This window comes from Thermobia domestica, chromosome 14 (genome assembly GCF_964235325.1).
Source record: "Thermobia domestica chromosome 14, izTheDome1.hap1.1, whole genome shotgun sequence".
In the NCBI taxonomy this organism is placed as follows: Eukaryota; Metazoa; Arthropoda; class Insecta; order Zygentoma; family Lepismatidae; genus Thermobia; species Thermobia domestica.
This window is the reverse complement of record NC_137467.1, coordinates 168353457-168370112: the sequence shown is the minus strand read 5'-3', so window position 1 is coordinate 168370112 and position 16656 is coordinate 168353457. Positions and strand designations below refer to the sequence as shown.

The following is a 16656-nucleotide window of genomic DNA, read 5'->3' as shown; positions in this document are numbered from 1 at the left end:
ATTTGTACACCCAGGTTGGTCTATTCTTTTTGCCTCATCTTGGTGTCAGGAATCACCTCCCAAACGCTGTCGATGCTGTTTTGAAACACCCTGTATAAGACACATTTATCAATAGGTCACAACCACATCGACAAGGACTCGGAATAATTAATCTGTGCTGTTAAGTTCTCGTACATGTGATTTTTCTATGAACAATCATATTATTACACAAAAACACTCAAATGGAATGGTAACTAAATTACACTATATTTTCATAATAATTTATAACATCCTTTCACATAGATCGTTTGCATTAAACGTAAAGATCATAATGCCGTTTACATCAATTTGATATCTGTTCCGATAATCGAGTAATCGATAACAATTCGAAAAAATTTCAAAACCGTTTCATCGATAAAGAATTTTAACTTTATCGCATTATCGAACTTTCCAAACTCTTGAAATGTTCGAGATGCTCGAAGTATCCGAGACTCCCGAAATGATCGAGACACTCGAAGTGTTCGAGACATTCGAAATGTTAGAAACAATCGACGAGTGTGAGACACTTGAACTGTTCGTGTGTCTTAGGTTGTTTGAAAGTAGCAAATACGGAGAGATATCAGTATAATCGCAATTTATCTAGTCATTTCGATAATACCCAAAACTTCGATAATACTCGAACTTTCGATAATTTTCGAAATTTCGATAATATTCGAAATCTCGATAATTTCAAATATTCTAACGGTTTCAAGTAACCGATGACAAAGCGAAAAATTTTCACCCTCGAAGTTTGATAGGTCCTAAGCCTTATCGAACGCCCCTAATCTCAACCTGTTCTGCAGATATGAAAAACAAGGATAGTTATTAATACACAGCTTAATATGATGTAGTTGTGGAAATTTGTTTTAAAAATGTTGTTTTCGTTTGCTTCTTTAACACTACAGAAATAGTTTTTAGTAATTGTAATTACAAGTTCACACAATTTCATTATTTTAAGCAGTGTTTCAAATTTCACCAATGTTTATCATATCTCTTGCAACTGGTTTAATTACTGTAAACGCCATTATGATCATTACGTGTATTGTAAATTATCTATGTAAAGGAATGTTATACCTATCCAAGCACTTTTTTAAAGTGAATTCTTTTTTTTAAAAAAATAAAAGTCAAATATTCAATTACCCGTAACGGTTTCTACTTTGACATTTTCCATAAGTAGAAACTTTGCTTTGTTATAATTAAATATAAACTAATTATTTGCTGAACAAAACTATATATTTTCATTAAAATTCAATACGTGTTACAGTTTCACCAACTAACTCTTTCGGTTCATCAGACACTATGTGATACAGTATAACTGTACATTCGTATATACATACAACAGCTAAGATATCTTTCTTCCGATTGGCTACTGGCAACAGCAAAGCCCTTTCAATTATATTTATTTGAAAATGTCTATATAGATGCATTGTATTGTTGCCAATTACACAAAATGACGATCTTAACTAATTTAAACTAACAATTAATTAACTTAAACAATTAAGTAAACAATTACACACACACACGCACATGTATCATATCACACTCGCTGCACTGAATTTTGTATATCACTCCTTTTTTCTCCATCAATGTCCCTTGCTATTCTTCTCTCTTCTTCGTTCTTTTCTCCCTTATTACTTCCAGTAGTCTCTTCCTTCCTTTTCTGTATGTTAATATGCCTCCCATCTTCTTCTACATTCTTTTAATAATTTCTGTTTTTTCTCCCAAACTTCCATCCCCCACCACATTTTCTTTCTCCTATCCCTCCTTCACTTCGTTCTCCATCTTGTCTTTTCTTTCTTCTCTTTCTCCATTTTTGTTCTCCCATCTTCTGTATTTTAACTTTTTTCTATAATATCCATTATTGTCTAGCTGCTTATGAAATGTTTGTATACTTTGTTCTGCATATTTGTTTAAGGGTGCATATTTAGGTGTAATAGTGTTTATATGTTTATTTATCAATATATATATATATATATATATATATATATATATATATATATATATATATATATATATATATATATATAAAATAAAACTTTATTTTGCGTTAGCAACACTGCTTCTTTATCTAGTGGTATTGTAGGGTATCTAGAAGAATTTTTCCTTCAATATTTCACACAACATGGTACAAAATTTCAGCATTTTGAAAAACTACATTAAGTCCGCTGGCAAAACTACAAAATATTACATTCCTTGAACAGTGCACAACTTACATTTTACAGATTATTAAAATATAATTATTCACTAATACACGTTATTGTGATAAGCCTCACAACAGCATCCTCAAACCTTCGCCGAGATTACAAACAAAAGATCTCCTCCAGTTCCTTACCAGAGGGTAGCGTTCCCAAAACTGATGCAACGTTCCCTCTTTGTACTGCCATGCTGATGCGTTGCAGTAGAAACGAGGTTGCTCTAGCATCTCCTGACGATAAACGAATGCGATGACCAACTTCTTTTATAAAGTTAAGGCCTTCGGGACCCCATGAACCACCCGATTCGACAGCTATAGCGACAAAATGATATTTGTCGAGTAAATTGCTATATTTCCTGCGCTTTTCTGTTTCCCGGCGAGCAGCCACGTTGCCAGCTTGTGCTGAGGAAGAATGTATATTTGAAGAGGCGAAGGTGTCGGAACAAGTAAAATCCCATAGAAGTGCTTTTCCTTTCTTCCACGGTATTAGAGTCATACCATCTGGCCTCTTGCCGTCTGCACGACTGCACCCCAACGGTTCACATATAGAAGGAACTCCTGCTGAAATTAGTGCCCACATGATAATGTCGTTGACGCTGGAGTGGCGTGAATGTCTGCCCGCACTATTGGCACAGGAGAATCCATGAAGGCCCTTCTTGTCTACGACACTTCTACAGGCAGGACATCTCTGTTGCTCGCAAACATCTGCTCCCAAACGCAGTGCACTGGCAATTCGAAAACTGTCATTGGGAAGATGTAATCCTAAAGAAGGTGACGGGATAGCATGTGTGTGTGTGTGTAATTATTTACTTAGTTGTTTAAGTTACTTAATTGTTTAGTTAATTAATTAAATTAAGTTAGTTTAAATTAGTTAAGATCGTCATTTTGTGTAATTGGCAACAATACAATGCATCTATATAGAAATTTTCAAATAAATATAACAGAAAAGCGCAGGAAATATAGCAATTTACTCGACAAATATCATTTTGTCGCTATAGCTGTCGAATCGGGTGGTTCATGGGGTCCCGAAGGCCTTAACTTTATAAAAGAAGTTGGTCATCGCATTCGTTTATCGTCAGGAGATGCTAGAGCAACCTCGTTTCTACTGCAACGCATCAGCATGGCAGTACAAAGAGGGAACGTTGCATCAGTTTTGGGAACGCTACCCTCTGGTAAGGAACTGGAGATCTTTTGTTTGTAATCTCGGCGAAGGTTTGAGGATGCTGTTGTGAGGCTTATCACAATAACGTGTATTAGTGAATAATTATATTTTAATAATCTGTAAAATGTAAATTGTGCACTGTTCAAGGAATGTAATATTTTGTAGTTTTGCCAGCGGACTTAATGCAAAGTGGGATCTTATTGTTGTCTAATTTCTAATTTTAATTAACTTTGAATGTTACAAATTTGAATGAGGCCGTCGGTTTTAACAATATTTCATTGTTAAATTTTAATGTAAATAATTAGGCAAAAATTGCTTTGTTGTTACAATACATATATATAACTTTGATCTAGTATTCGAAATAAAATAATATTGAAGTATTGAAAGGGATTTGCTGCTGCCAGTAGCCAATCAGAAGAAAGATATCTTAGCTGTTGTATGTATATACGAATGTACAGTTATACTGTATCACATAGTGTCTGATGAAGCCAAAGAGTTAGTTGGCGAAACTGTAACACGTATTGAATTTTAATGAAAATATATAGTTTTGTTCAGTGAATAATTAGTTTATATTTAATGTTTCTACTTGTTAAAAATACGTTATATCGTTATCATGCTATTCGACATTTAGGTACTTCGCTATTCGACATGTGGACTGATACATTCGTTCACTTGTGTTGATACTGTTGTAGATACTTCCAAATTTTCGGTTTTTACTGATGTTTTGACACTATAGTATCCTTAATTTCTAACCTTGGATAATAACAGTGGTATTGTAAGGTTTTTGTTTAACATGTTGGTTTGAAACAGGCCCCTATATAATAACCTGAAGTAGTGTTATTTAAAAAAAAAACTATAAGTTTAGGTTATGCTGGGAGTACTGTTGATCGGATGAAATCGTGTGGTTTGTCAGAAAATGTCCCGCTTTGATGTATGCATGTTACAAAACTTAATCGAATTTTAACTATTACTTTAAAAGTTATATGGATGTTATAAGACAAGTTAAATTGTCTACGTGTATTAAGAGATCCAAACTTCTTGTCAAAGGATCTTTACTACTATATCATCTGGCCGTCCTAATCATGACACGTTTCAATAACACAGCTTCCCTCCCCCACACACACACAACACACACAAAAATAGAAGTTCTGTGCGCCGGACCCCTGAATATTAGGGTGGAGCGTTTTGCACTTTTGTTGGAAATTTGATGACGGCTAGTGCGGAAAAGGTGCCAAGGTAGCACCGACCTTACTGATTTTTATTTATTTATTTATTTTTTGGAAAACCTCTTATCCTGCCCCAACGTACTTAAAGTTTTTAAGTGTTTTGTTAGGCAACACGCACAATACCGATGACAGAAAAGCTACTTGTGGTCATTTTAGAGTTACTTGATGGCTATAATACAATTATTTTTATTAAAAGAAACTTGTAGCAATGCCAGTAAATAATTTTAAAATGTTTATGAGTCAAAGTACAGCCACATTAGCTCAATTGTAGGAATTAATGTCCAGATTTTGTTTGGAATGCCACGTTAACGATGATTATAGGCATAGCCCTTGATATAACACGATTTTCTTTGTGCAACTCTTCGCTTACTTTGCTCCTTACGCAAAACAACCCAGAACTCACCACAGGGAGGTGGTTGCACATTGAGTTCCGAAGTATTCATATGTTGACATTAGACCTTAGGTCACGTAGTTCTTCTTGGTCTCGAAGCGGGGCATTCTTGTTCTAGACTTCATTTTGGCTCTAACGTAGATATCTCTTGCGTTATGGCCGCGCTCTTTCGACGCTGCCTCGGACACCAGCTTCACTGTGCGTTCCACAATTGACTATGGCAAGGGAATGTTGTTAGAGTAGCTGAAGTTTGGATGTTTCTTCAAGCTGCTGATCCGTTATGTTTCGTGTGATTGGCGGCTCTCTTAGACATTTAGGCCAATTCATCATGTCGTAGTAATTTTCAGCTGTAAAGTTTAATTTCGGAACAATGAAGTCACGTGGGCGGCTTGATATCGGAGTCTTCTGGATGCGGAACTTTTTTATCCTTCTCCAGCATAACGTTCGAATATGCGCATTCTCATCTGCTGTCTATCAGCAGGTTTTCATGATGAGCGTAGTATCCGTTTGTTTGTAGGACAGAATGAACTATGTGTTGTAGATTTTCTGGCAGAAAACGTGATAGGTTAACTATGCTAAACAGGTACATGGCGCCCATTTCGCACGAAGGATTTCGTCGTATTGAAAACCAGACGGGAGTGTATACTTTAACAATGTACTGTCAAAGTAGACACAAACTTGAACTAGGTTTATCAGTACTGATGTAGTGGCAAAGCATTCTACAGGACAAGGTAAGCCATCGTGAATGTGATAATGGTCTTGGTTTTCTGATTGCTAGATCGGTAGTACACATTCAGCCTTATAAATTTCAAAGAGATAATTCTGGTCACTGCTTAAACCATCTGTTTTTTTTTTTTTTCATTTTAGACACCCATTCAACGGAAATGGGTGTAAAGGAGACGATCAGTGAATTTTTCACAATCCTTTAATTTCTTTCCGATGGGACCGGAAAAAGCGTTGGGTCCGGTCGTCCCATCATCCAATTCGGTAACCAGGTGTCGAAATGGCAATTTGTTGGTATGAAGAAAGCAAATGAGATGCTGCAGTTCCTTTCCTAGGAATATTTGTATCTGACTTATCACGCCTTTATTCCATCTTGTGTTCGTGGCTTCACCATCGCTGACGACTGCCTCAAGACTTGACACTCGTACTGGTTCTTCTCTAAAAGCTCCAACATAGAGTAGGCAATATCCTTGCCAGTGCCTGACTTAGGTGTGGCATGACCCAAGTTTCTAAACCGGGCTCCGATAGAACTGTGATATGCTTTTCTGTAACCTCTCGTCTTCGTAGTTTGCCGTTATTTTTTTCTTGCACAAGAGTTGCATCATTTTTTCTGTCGAAGTAGATACTTGTAATCGCCAGCCTAGGTCAGCCTTTTCTTTCTGAATATTCTCACCCAGTTTATCTTTTCCTCTTCGTACCTTAGATCTATCAACAACAAGATTTTTTTCCTCTGGCGTTATGAGTCTCGCGTCCTGAAGTACGGCAGAAGCGATCAAAGCAACCTATCTGTCTGAAGCTCCAGTTCTAAACGCTGCCTCCGCTGTATTTTGAAGACAGATGCGCTTTAGGCTATGTTTTCTTCTTGGTCGCGCCTCGAAGTGAGATCCCGACGTGCTTCTCGATTCAACAGCTTCGCTGGATTCCCCTGACGACGCTAGTGTCTTTGACCTCTGCCTATGTCTAATCCCACTAGTTGATGGACTTGCTTCAACACTTCCAACGTCTTTCTTGGTTGTCTGTCCCTTAAATCTGCTCACTTTACGGGAAAACATCTTTGACAGAGATTTGCTTGTTCGGATGTCAATGTTACCAATGCTCATTTTCTGCGATGTTCTCTGGTCCAAAAGAAACTTGAATTCTCCTTTTGGAATCTTGCATGTCCTCTCACAGTTGCAATCTTAGGCGGTTTTACATTTGCAAGACGCAATATCAAAAAGAGACGTGTGCAACAAAATCTGCACGAAGTGTTGCTTCTTGTCCTTATCGACTAAAATGTGTTTCCTTGGTGCGACACTTATTATAAAATGTTTTCAGCATGTCAAAAACTCTCTTTTCTGAAACCACAGGAATGCCTGCTTTACGCCAAATATGTACAACTCCTTGTCCAACTAGTTTACAAATGTCAGTCACTGGTAATTTAGTTACACATTCGTCACCACTTAAACCATTTCGAAACCAATGATAATGTCGCATAACGTCAGCGTACGTGGGTAACTGCACTTCACTCATTTCACTTGGAATACCAAATAAGCCTCGTTTCCCACTTTCCAAGCGTTGGTCTGCTATGACGCTTTTTCTTTATCTTGCTTTCCATTGCCTACGAACTTGGAAACCAAAGTATACAAAATGTCTCTGAATCGTATCGCACTAAGAAGACTGTAACTTTAGGTACAATGCACAAACTCTCTTTCTTAACAGAAACATTAGCAAACTAAAACCGTTAAAGCTTAAGCTGCAATAAACTGGCCTGTTGGATTGGTTGGCCGAAGTACGCAATATTTATACCACCGACGAACTTTGAGCGAGAATATTCTAGGAACGTCGACGTAGGTTCTGGAGCCAACGAGGCGAGCGGGAGATGCGCGAGTCTTCTGGACGGAGCCGGACGTTGCGACGACGCTCGAAGAGCGTGGCTAAAGCAAGCAACCACGAAGTTGTGTAGCCTGCCGCTAGATGGAATTTTCATAACAAGCGAAGAGTTACCAAAAGCAAATTGTGTTATATCAAGAGCTATGCCTATAATCATCGTTAACGTGGCATTCTAAACAAAATCTGGACATTAATTTCAACAACTGAGCTAATGTGGCTGTACTTTGACTCATAAACATTTTAAAATTATTTACTGGCATTGCTACAAGTTTCTTTTAATAAAAAAAATTGTATTATAGCTGTCAGGTAACACTTAAAAACTATAAGTCCGTTGGGGCAGGGTAAGGAGTTGTCCCAAAAAATAAAAAAAAATCAGTAAGGTCGGTGCCACTAATGGCACCTTTTCCGCACTAGCCGTCATCGAATTTCCAACAAAAGTGCAAAACGCTCCACCCTACTGAGTATGGATTCGATGTATATTGTTACACATAATCCAAATTTCGACACCCCAGGACGATTGACAATGTCAATTTTTATGGGTGAAAAATTTGATCTATTTTGGATAGGGGGACACACATTTTTCGCTCATAAAACAAAATTGACACGGTCAGTCGTCATAGAGATTCAAAATTTGGATTCTGTATAACAAAATACATCAAATTCATACCATGTGGTCTGCTTCACAGAACTTTTTTTAAAATTTATTTATTTATTTGTATAGCTTTGTTACGTGTATCTTCCCTATAAAAAAATCGCTCAAGTTGTTCGATCATAAGTTAACAAATAGTTGACACGATCGGTTTTCCTGGGGTTTCGAAATGTGGATTCTGTGTAACAAAATACATCGAATAAATAGTCTGGGGTCTGGTACACAGAACTTTTATTTTTGTGGTGTGTTTGTGGCTGTATAATTAATGTGATATGTTTTGCGCAACTTCTATATCGGCTTTATATGTCTCCATATGCAAGACATGTGAAGTGAAAGAACTGTTATGAAAGATTACCATTTGACGAAGCTCTCAAAATGGCTCCTCCACAGTTCAACGAGCAAGTAAGTCACTACTGAATCTATTACAGTACAGCAATTTACTGGTTTATGTCATGAGGATTACTTTCGGAGTTTAGAAAGTTTTTTTTTTTCAATTAACTTATTCAAGTAGAATTAATCCATTAGGAATGTTATTAGAGCTCAGTGCAAATATTTAATAAGAGATGAAGGTGAATACATTAATAAGTATACATACCTCTTACATGCAAAGCAATAAGGAGAGTCTCTGTTTGTCCATTCAAAGTGCCGGTACAATGGTAATCACCGCCATTTATAGTATTTGCGTTCTTCAGCAAGTATCCTTGGTTAGCTATATACTGTAAATCCACCTGAAATTTAAATAAAGAAAATTTGAACAGAATATCATAATAGTGAAATATTACCCAACATCCTATAATATAATAATAATATATTTCCAAACAATTGTACTTATTTCAATTTTGTCTAATTATCAAAATTTGCAGCAATATATTAAGTACTGTAAACGGAGGAAAGAAATTTTAATGGCATGAAAAAAAATGTCAAGCACCAAGAAACGAGAAAAAAGAAATTGTCTGGAAGAAATAAGTTAAAAGCCTTAAGATCGATGTAATGTCTGTATTAACTGCCTTTCCCGGGGAAACAGAGTGTGTGATGATTCGTGTCAGATGAACCGGGGATGTACGCTGTACCTGTACATCTATTTTTCAAAACGTCCCTTGAGGTAGACGTATTGTCACAGGCAATCTTACCGAACCCAGAGAAGAGAGTCCTTATCTCCCAAATGACAGGCCTACATCAGCCATTGGGTTCGGTGATGTACAGTGTATCACAATCGTAAATTCAGGAAGACAAGGTTTGAGCCCTGTCCCTCTATGGGGTAAGGTTCACCTTCCAAAGAGCTACTTATATACGTTCCACTGGGTCAAAGAGAAGGTCAGTACTTTTCAACGTTGTTCGCGGTACAATACCTTAGCACGGAATTTGAAAGACTTGAAGTAGACAAAGCCGGGAAGTAGCAACATTATTCTAGATTTCCAGGTGAATTCCTGCGTTTGTCTCTGCCGGGCTGTTGTCAGACCATGAGATTCGGTACCTTGATGCTTCGTCACCAAAGGTGAAGTAAATTCTTACTCGCTAGTGTTTGGTTTTAAAAAAAAGTATTTAAACCTTTGTGAGATATAATTTAATTGTTAATTTTGATCAATAAAAGGTTGGCTATTGAATAACAAATTTTATTTAAACAAAATAACATAATGTTTATTAACAGTTGCAGCTTTTCGTTTTTTTTTTTTTTTTTCAGAATTAACAAATAGGATAGTGGTAGTAACAAATTGTATGAATTGTCCTCTCACGGGATACCAATTTTATCACCCTATCCACAGGTCAAGATAGGAAAAAAGGAAAAATAACTTATACCACAACCTCCAGTCCCATTCTTCCAGAAGTTTTCTGATGCTTGTTAGTGAGTATTTTCCACTGTTCTAAGATGTTGCACTGATCCCCGCTGCTTCCACGCATCTTTTTATTTGAAAGTTTTACTTGACGTTTAGTTTTTATCTTGTTAAAATTCACTTTGATAGTTATTTATCTAAAGATTGGGTGTTAGCATGCGGGGGTCAGGTTTAGTTTAGTTCAATTCTGGTTTTCGTTTACTGCCATTTAATGTTTCCTTTAAACGTAGTCTTTAGAATTATCTACTATTTTAAAAATGTTTTTAACAGTTATTGACAAAATTTTATTTAGTCCTTCCTAGCGGATATGTAACATTAGAGGAGTCGCCTACGCTAATAAGCATAACTAGGAGAGTCTGGCGTCGATCTCTCGCGGAATGAGTGTACTCCATTTCTCTAATTGTGACATGGAGTTACCCGGCCCTGTTTGCATAAGTTTTGAAAAGCTTTTGAGTTGAAAGAGCAATTACTACACCTACAGTGCAATCACAGGTCAGAAAATAGGCCCAAAAATGGACGATTGGCCATCCTACTAACGGATGCCAGTTTCTATGTCAAACAATGTTTGCATAGCTGTGGATCTCATTAAAACTGAAAAACAACAAATTTTGACGGAAACACTAACTATATTTGGAGCTCCTTCGTGGCTAAGCGGTTATCGTACGCACCTTATTAAAGTGCTCTGCCAGAAGGCAGGATTTTGTTTTCTAAGATCTTGTTTGAATATTCTGCCCGAAGGTAAGTTTTACATTCTCAAAGCTTTTAACTGACTGAGATTTGCCGTTTTCTGAAACATCTTATCTGGCTCTTGTGTCCACTTTTCTAACGTAACTTCGTGGGCCCATCAAACCAGCAGAATAGAATAGGGTAATTACTTGTTTCCTCTCATTGTACTGACAAAAATTTGGAAAAGTGGAAATTAAGAAACTGGAGAGAACTGATACTACATATACAATGAGGGAACCATATCTGGCAATTTATTACGCAAATAATTACTGTACTATACACATGAATTATTATTTAACCAACTTAAAGGCATTTACACTTTCATAGTATTGGAAGCGATATTCTTAACAGAAACATATACAGTGATTAATCCATTTCCTTCGAAACAACTTGCAGGCAGCGACCGGGTTTTACAGAGCAACAAAACTCTTCGCATAGCTACATATGTGTGGCACAGTGAAGACGTTTTGTGGGCAAAATGCCGCCGAAAAAAGCTGCTTCTAGGAAACATACGTTATGGCTCTTTTCCATGCAAACTTTGAGCTCCTTCGTGGCTAAGCGGATAATGTAGGCGCCTTTGACGTGGGAGACCCGGGTTCGTTTCCCAGTGGGACCTCATGTTGTTCGCATTCCACGTTAATCAATAGGTCCCGTCCCATATAGCCTCGCTACAAGGGACGTTAAACTCAAAATCAACTCAACTCCATGCAAACTTTAGCCTTTCCCACATAGTCCAACAGTGTTGGAACAATGACTTTGTCATAGGAGGGGCCACTACGTTATGCACAGCAACGCCCTTTACAACTCACATCACCAACAAAATCGCATCAAAGATGGCAACAGTGAAATTCAGAAGATCTGTGCTAAAGAACATCCCAGATATGGTATTCTGTGACAAAATATTATAATATGTTATGACACAATTACTCATGGTCCAACTAACAGCAAATCGTAATTCATCACAAATTGAGGCTGCGAACTTCCCACATGATCAGTGTACACGCGCTAGCACCATGGCATATCGCGGAGCGGAAGGACAAGGATAGAAGACTGTACGAATAGCAGGTAGATGGTGACCGCTGAAAATTTGTTGTGACAATGGACGAAGCATGACTGTGGAGAAGTCTGGGCGAACACCTATACCAGTGCAATGAAAAAGACCAACATAACTTTGTGCGTAGAAATATAAAGTTTGTCGAAAGCTTATATGATTGTTACTGACTTCTGTTAGAGAGGGAAACAGATTCAGAAGGTCCAAAAAATATCAAAATTAATGTACTTATTACAAAAAACATGTTCTTTCTCCAGTTTCTACTGACAAAGTACCAATATAATATGGCGATGACATTTATTGTTTGTAACTGCATCAGAAAAAACTTAAAGTCACACGACTAAAACATTGCTGGCCTTCTATCGACGCATGGAAACTGTAACTAATATCCATGTTTTCGGTTCCAGGACATTCCCGTTGAAAGTCGGGATTCTAGTTACATTGATTACTGTGTTTTGGATTTCTTAAACCAGCGTTTTGTCACGTAGGTTTCTCACAGTAAATAAACTATGGAAAGCTTGCAAGAATAAATGGAACACTGCATAATTGTACAGCTTCAACAAAGTATGCTCCAATCGAAAATGCAACGTTGTGCAATGGTCTCATCATATTGAACATGATCAATGATGGCGGGATAGAATATATTCAAATTGTTCTGATAGAAATGGATCAGCTTGGGTAATACAGACTAATCAGAAATGCAAAATACTCTGTTAACATAGTCACAAACACACACACACGCACACACACACACACACACACACACAAATAAGTTTTGTGCAGTAGACCCCAGGGTATAGTTTCGATGTATTTTGTTACACTGAATCCAATTTTCGAAACCCTAGGATGATTGACCGTGTAAATTTTTTGTTAGGGCAAACACGTTTGAGCGATTTTGGATAGGGATAATACACGTAACACAATAATACAACAAAACAAAATGTCTGTACAGCGGACCCCAGCGTATGGATTCGATGTATTTTGTTACACTGAATCCAATTTTCGAAACCCTAGGATGATTGACCGTGTAAATTTTTTGTTAGGGCAAACACGTTTGAGCGATTTTGGATAGGGATAATACACGTAACACAATAATACAATAAAACAAAATTTCTGGGCAGCGGACCCCAGGGTATGGATTCGATGTATTTTGTTACACTGAATCCAATTTTCGAAACCCTAGGATGATTGACCGTGTACATTTTTTGTTAGGGCAGACACGTTTGAGCGATTTTGGATAGGGAGGATACGCGTAACATAGGAATACAAAAAACAAAAAAATCGTGCTACGGACCCCAGGGTAAGAATTCGATGTATATTGTTACACTGAATCCAATTTTCGAAACCCTAGGATGATTGACCGTGTAAATATTTTTGTTAGGGCAAACACGTTTGAGCGTTTTTGGATAGGGAAGATATACGTAACACAGCAATACAAAAAACAAATGTTCTGTGCTACCGAAACCCCAGGACGATTGATCGTGACAATTTTTTATGGGCGAAAAATTTGCGCGATTTTGGATAGAGAGGAAAAAACAAAACTGACACGGTTAGTCGTCCTAACGTTTTGAAATTTGGGTTCTGTGTAACGAAATACGTCGAATCCATACCCTGGGGTCAACTGCACAAAACTTTTTTTTCTATAGGCCCTAGCTGTATTACATGTATCCTCCCTATCCAAAATCGCCGAAGTTTTTCGCCCATAGCAAAAAATTAACACCTTCGATCTTCGTGGGGTTTCGAAATTTGGATTCTGTGTAACAAAATACATGGAATCCTTACCCGGGGATCCGGTGCAATGGACTTTTATTTGTGTGTGTGTGTGTGGCAATGTAATTTACCATAGTCTGAGGTTTCAAATGACCTGTGCTTTAAACTCTAAGTTACCACTATGCTTACCTTTTGGAAATTGTGCTCCAATTTTAAAGTTACATTCGGTGACGTTGACACACAAGGTATGATGACATCCTCAAATTGGTAAACAATCTTTTGCGTAAAACCCTCGCGTACTAACAATTTCACTGGATACAGAATGAAAGAAAAAAGTAATTAAAATATAGTTGCAAATTGCAATTTATTACATTTAAGACATTTTTTCTTTTAGTAAACGGTAGTAACTAATCGTAAGGAAGCTAAGCTCTTTTGTTTGTCCACATGAAACCTCCCTGATTACTAATATTAATTACATGGAAGCTATTAGTTCCGGAGAATAACGGTTTGAGGCATCTTGAAGAGCAACTCAAACAGTTTTTTTGTTGTTGATTGTTAATTGTTATTTGTTGCAGGTGTTCATGAACAAACATGACAACAGCACAAGAGGACCGCAGTGTGTGGTGAGTAGAGTAATCTGTAAACGTCACCATTTTTGACCTTGAAAGTACTTATACTCTATGTACATACTGTCGTTGAAGTAATGAATATTGTAATTACTCTAAGTACTCTCATTGAAGTACAAAGGTTCAATTGTAATTAAATTATTACGGCTTTTTTTTTACCGGTACTTTAGGAACAATTACTGACATGTAATTATGCTGTACCGGACTGTAGTCTCATTATTTTGCCTACGTAATAACGACCTACATATTTTTTGTTCACTTTTTTTATATGCGTTCCTTTGTAGAGCATGTTAAAGTGACAGGATGAATTATTTTTTTGACAAAGGTTTAAATATGAAATTGAACGAAACGGTCGGCTGAGCTTGTACTTCATGTTGATTAATTATTTTTTGTGTATTTTGTAACATTTTGAATGTTTAAACGAGCTTGCCCATCTTTGAATGTGGTCTTTATAAAGTGATAAGCTGAATGCATTTGTAACGAGGGTGTGACATTAGATTGATTGAATCGGCAGACTTTGTAGTGCTTTGAATTATAGCGACAAATTTAAACAAAACCATATTAGTTACTGAAAATAAATTTTTTGGGGTTTAAATGAAAAAATAATGTTAATTTAGTTCTGGGTAGGGTGGACATTTTAATATAAAGGAAGTAATTAATAATGTAAAGAATTCACGCATGGTTCTTGAAGTGTATAATTAATGTCAACCGTTTGATTTTGAAAGACTTTTTTGAAACGGAAACGCAATCCTTTAAAGATTAATTGTTTGGGGAAACAACAGGCAAACAAAACTGCAACCCGGCAGGTTTAGGACGCGACAGGAAAATTAATTCAGAACGACAAGGGTTCTTTAAGAAAAGAGACCGCCATCTGTTTTAACATAAGTGCCCGCAGGGGAGGTTGGGCGACACAGAGGATGTAATATATGAGTTATGGAGAGTGAGAAGGTTCTAGAATTTGGTAGAACTTTCTGGATTTATTTTTGTTGGTATACAAACTTTGATGCAAATCAAGTGGTTACATTTGAAGAAATAAAAGCACGATGCATTTGAGTTGGTGAATTGTATTCTATAGAAGTTAACAGAGAAGAAGAATTTATCTGTAAGTACTGGCTTTGTTTTTTTTTTTTTTGTTTGTTTTATGTTTATGTTTTCTTTTTTTCGTATGAGAAGGGACATTGGAAATGAAATACACGCAAAACATTTGTAATTGTTGGGAGTATAAGGGGGACGGAAGTGTTTGTTTTTATCGGGAATTGATTGCGGATTTTCCGGCATCGAAAACCATATGACTCGATGTACTTATATGTAATTATAAATTAACTAAGGTGTAGTGTAATGTAATATGGAGGCTACAGGGATTTAATATTGGTCATTGCACTTGGATTTGAACCAGGGCCCTCCCACGTGGAAAACCGTACGCTAATTTTTTTTTGTTCGATGGAGTTTTTTACTTATATGGCACTAAAATTGAACACAATCTGTGACTTGCCGGGAATCGAATTATGATCTTCCGCGCCGAAAGCCAAAGACGATAAACAAATAGCAAGGAATTTTGGATTGTTTGGACCTCTCCGTTAGGACGAGGCATAGTTATTATTTTACATATTAAAAGAATAGTTGTATAGACACACAAACGGACACATTTTATAATAAATATGCGATTATTTTCTTGTTCATAGGACCATAGCATATCTTCAAAATATAAGAAGTTAGTGTTACATGAAAAGACCATTAAATGATGTGTGAAACTGATTACTTATGTAATATGGTATTAATTTTTATTATTTTTGTGTGTGGTATTAACATTTACAGTAGGGGAAAGGAACTGGGTAGCCTACACCTGCTTTGAATTTTGCTTATTTTTATCTTTAGTACTATTGAACTGAGCATAAGTTTGAATTTCGGTGACGAATAATATTTTTATAATTGTTAGCATATGTCAGTGGTTTCCAACCTTTTTCATTTTGAGGCGCATCTGGAAAAAATGTTGTTTGTAAAATGCAAGAGCTGAATAAAAGCTTCGTATGTGATACTTTTGTAATCATTTTATGAGAAAATTTAGATTTTTTCTTATTGTTCCTTGATGGTGCAAATAATCGTATTTGATTTGAAGTTTAGCGTCCCTTTTTAGCACCATAGTTATGTGGGACATGGACCTACTGATTAACGTTGAATTAGAATCCTTGAGCTTCAGCAGGGAATTCAATCCCCACGCCAAAGGCGCGTACGCTAACCACGTAGCCACAAAGAAGATTTATTCGTGTTTGAAACAGTTACGTAAACTAAAATACGGTATATAGTTAATTTCCTTTTGGTAAGCGTGTTTTATATTATATATTCACCTCGTGATTTACAGCGGTCCTAAACTAATAGATAGGAGTTTGTGTTGTAAATGAGAGGAGAGTATTTGAAAATGTTATTTAGTTCAAAGTCGCGTCTCAGTTTCATTAATTGAATGTCGGACAAGCGCCTTTTG

General features: G+C 36.7%; 1 protein-coding gene across 1 annotated transcript in view; it reads right to left on the bottom strand.

Annotated features, from left to right (window-relative positions):
* Positions 1–16656, bottom strand: part of LOC145670458 (platelet-derived growth factor receptor alpha-like) — a 184311-nt gene that overhangs the window by 95597 nt on the left and 72058 nt on the right. The window contains exons 6-7 of the mRNA XM_081739165.1: positions 13741–13862; positions 8828–8960 (exon numbers count right to left, since the gene is read on the bottom strand). Of these exons, the coding sequence (XP_081595291.1) occupies positions 8828–8960; positions 13741–13862 (255 nt within the window). The remainder of the gene's footprint in view (positions 1–8827; positions 8961–13740; positions 13863–16656) is intronic.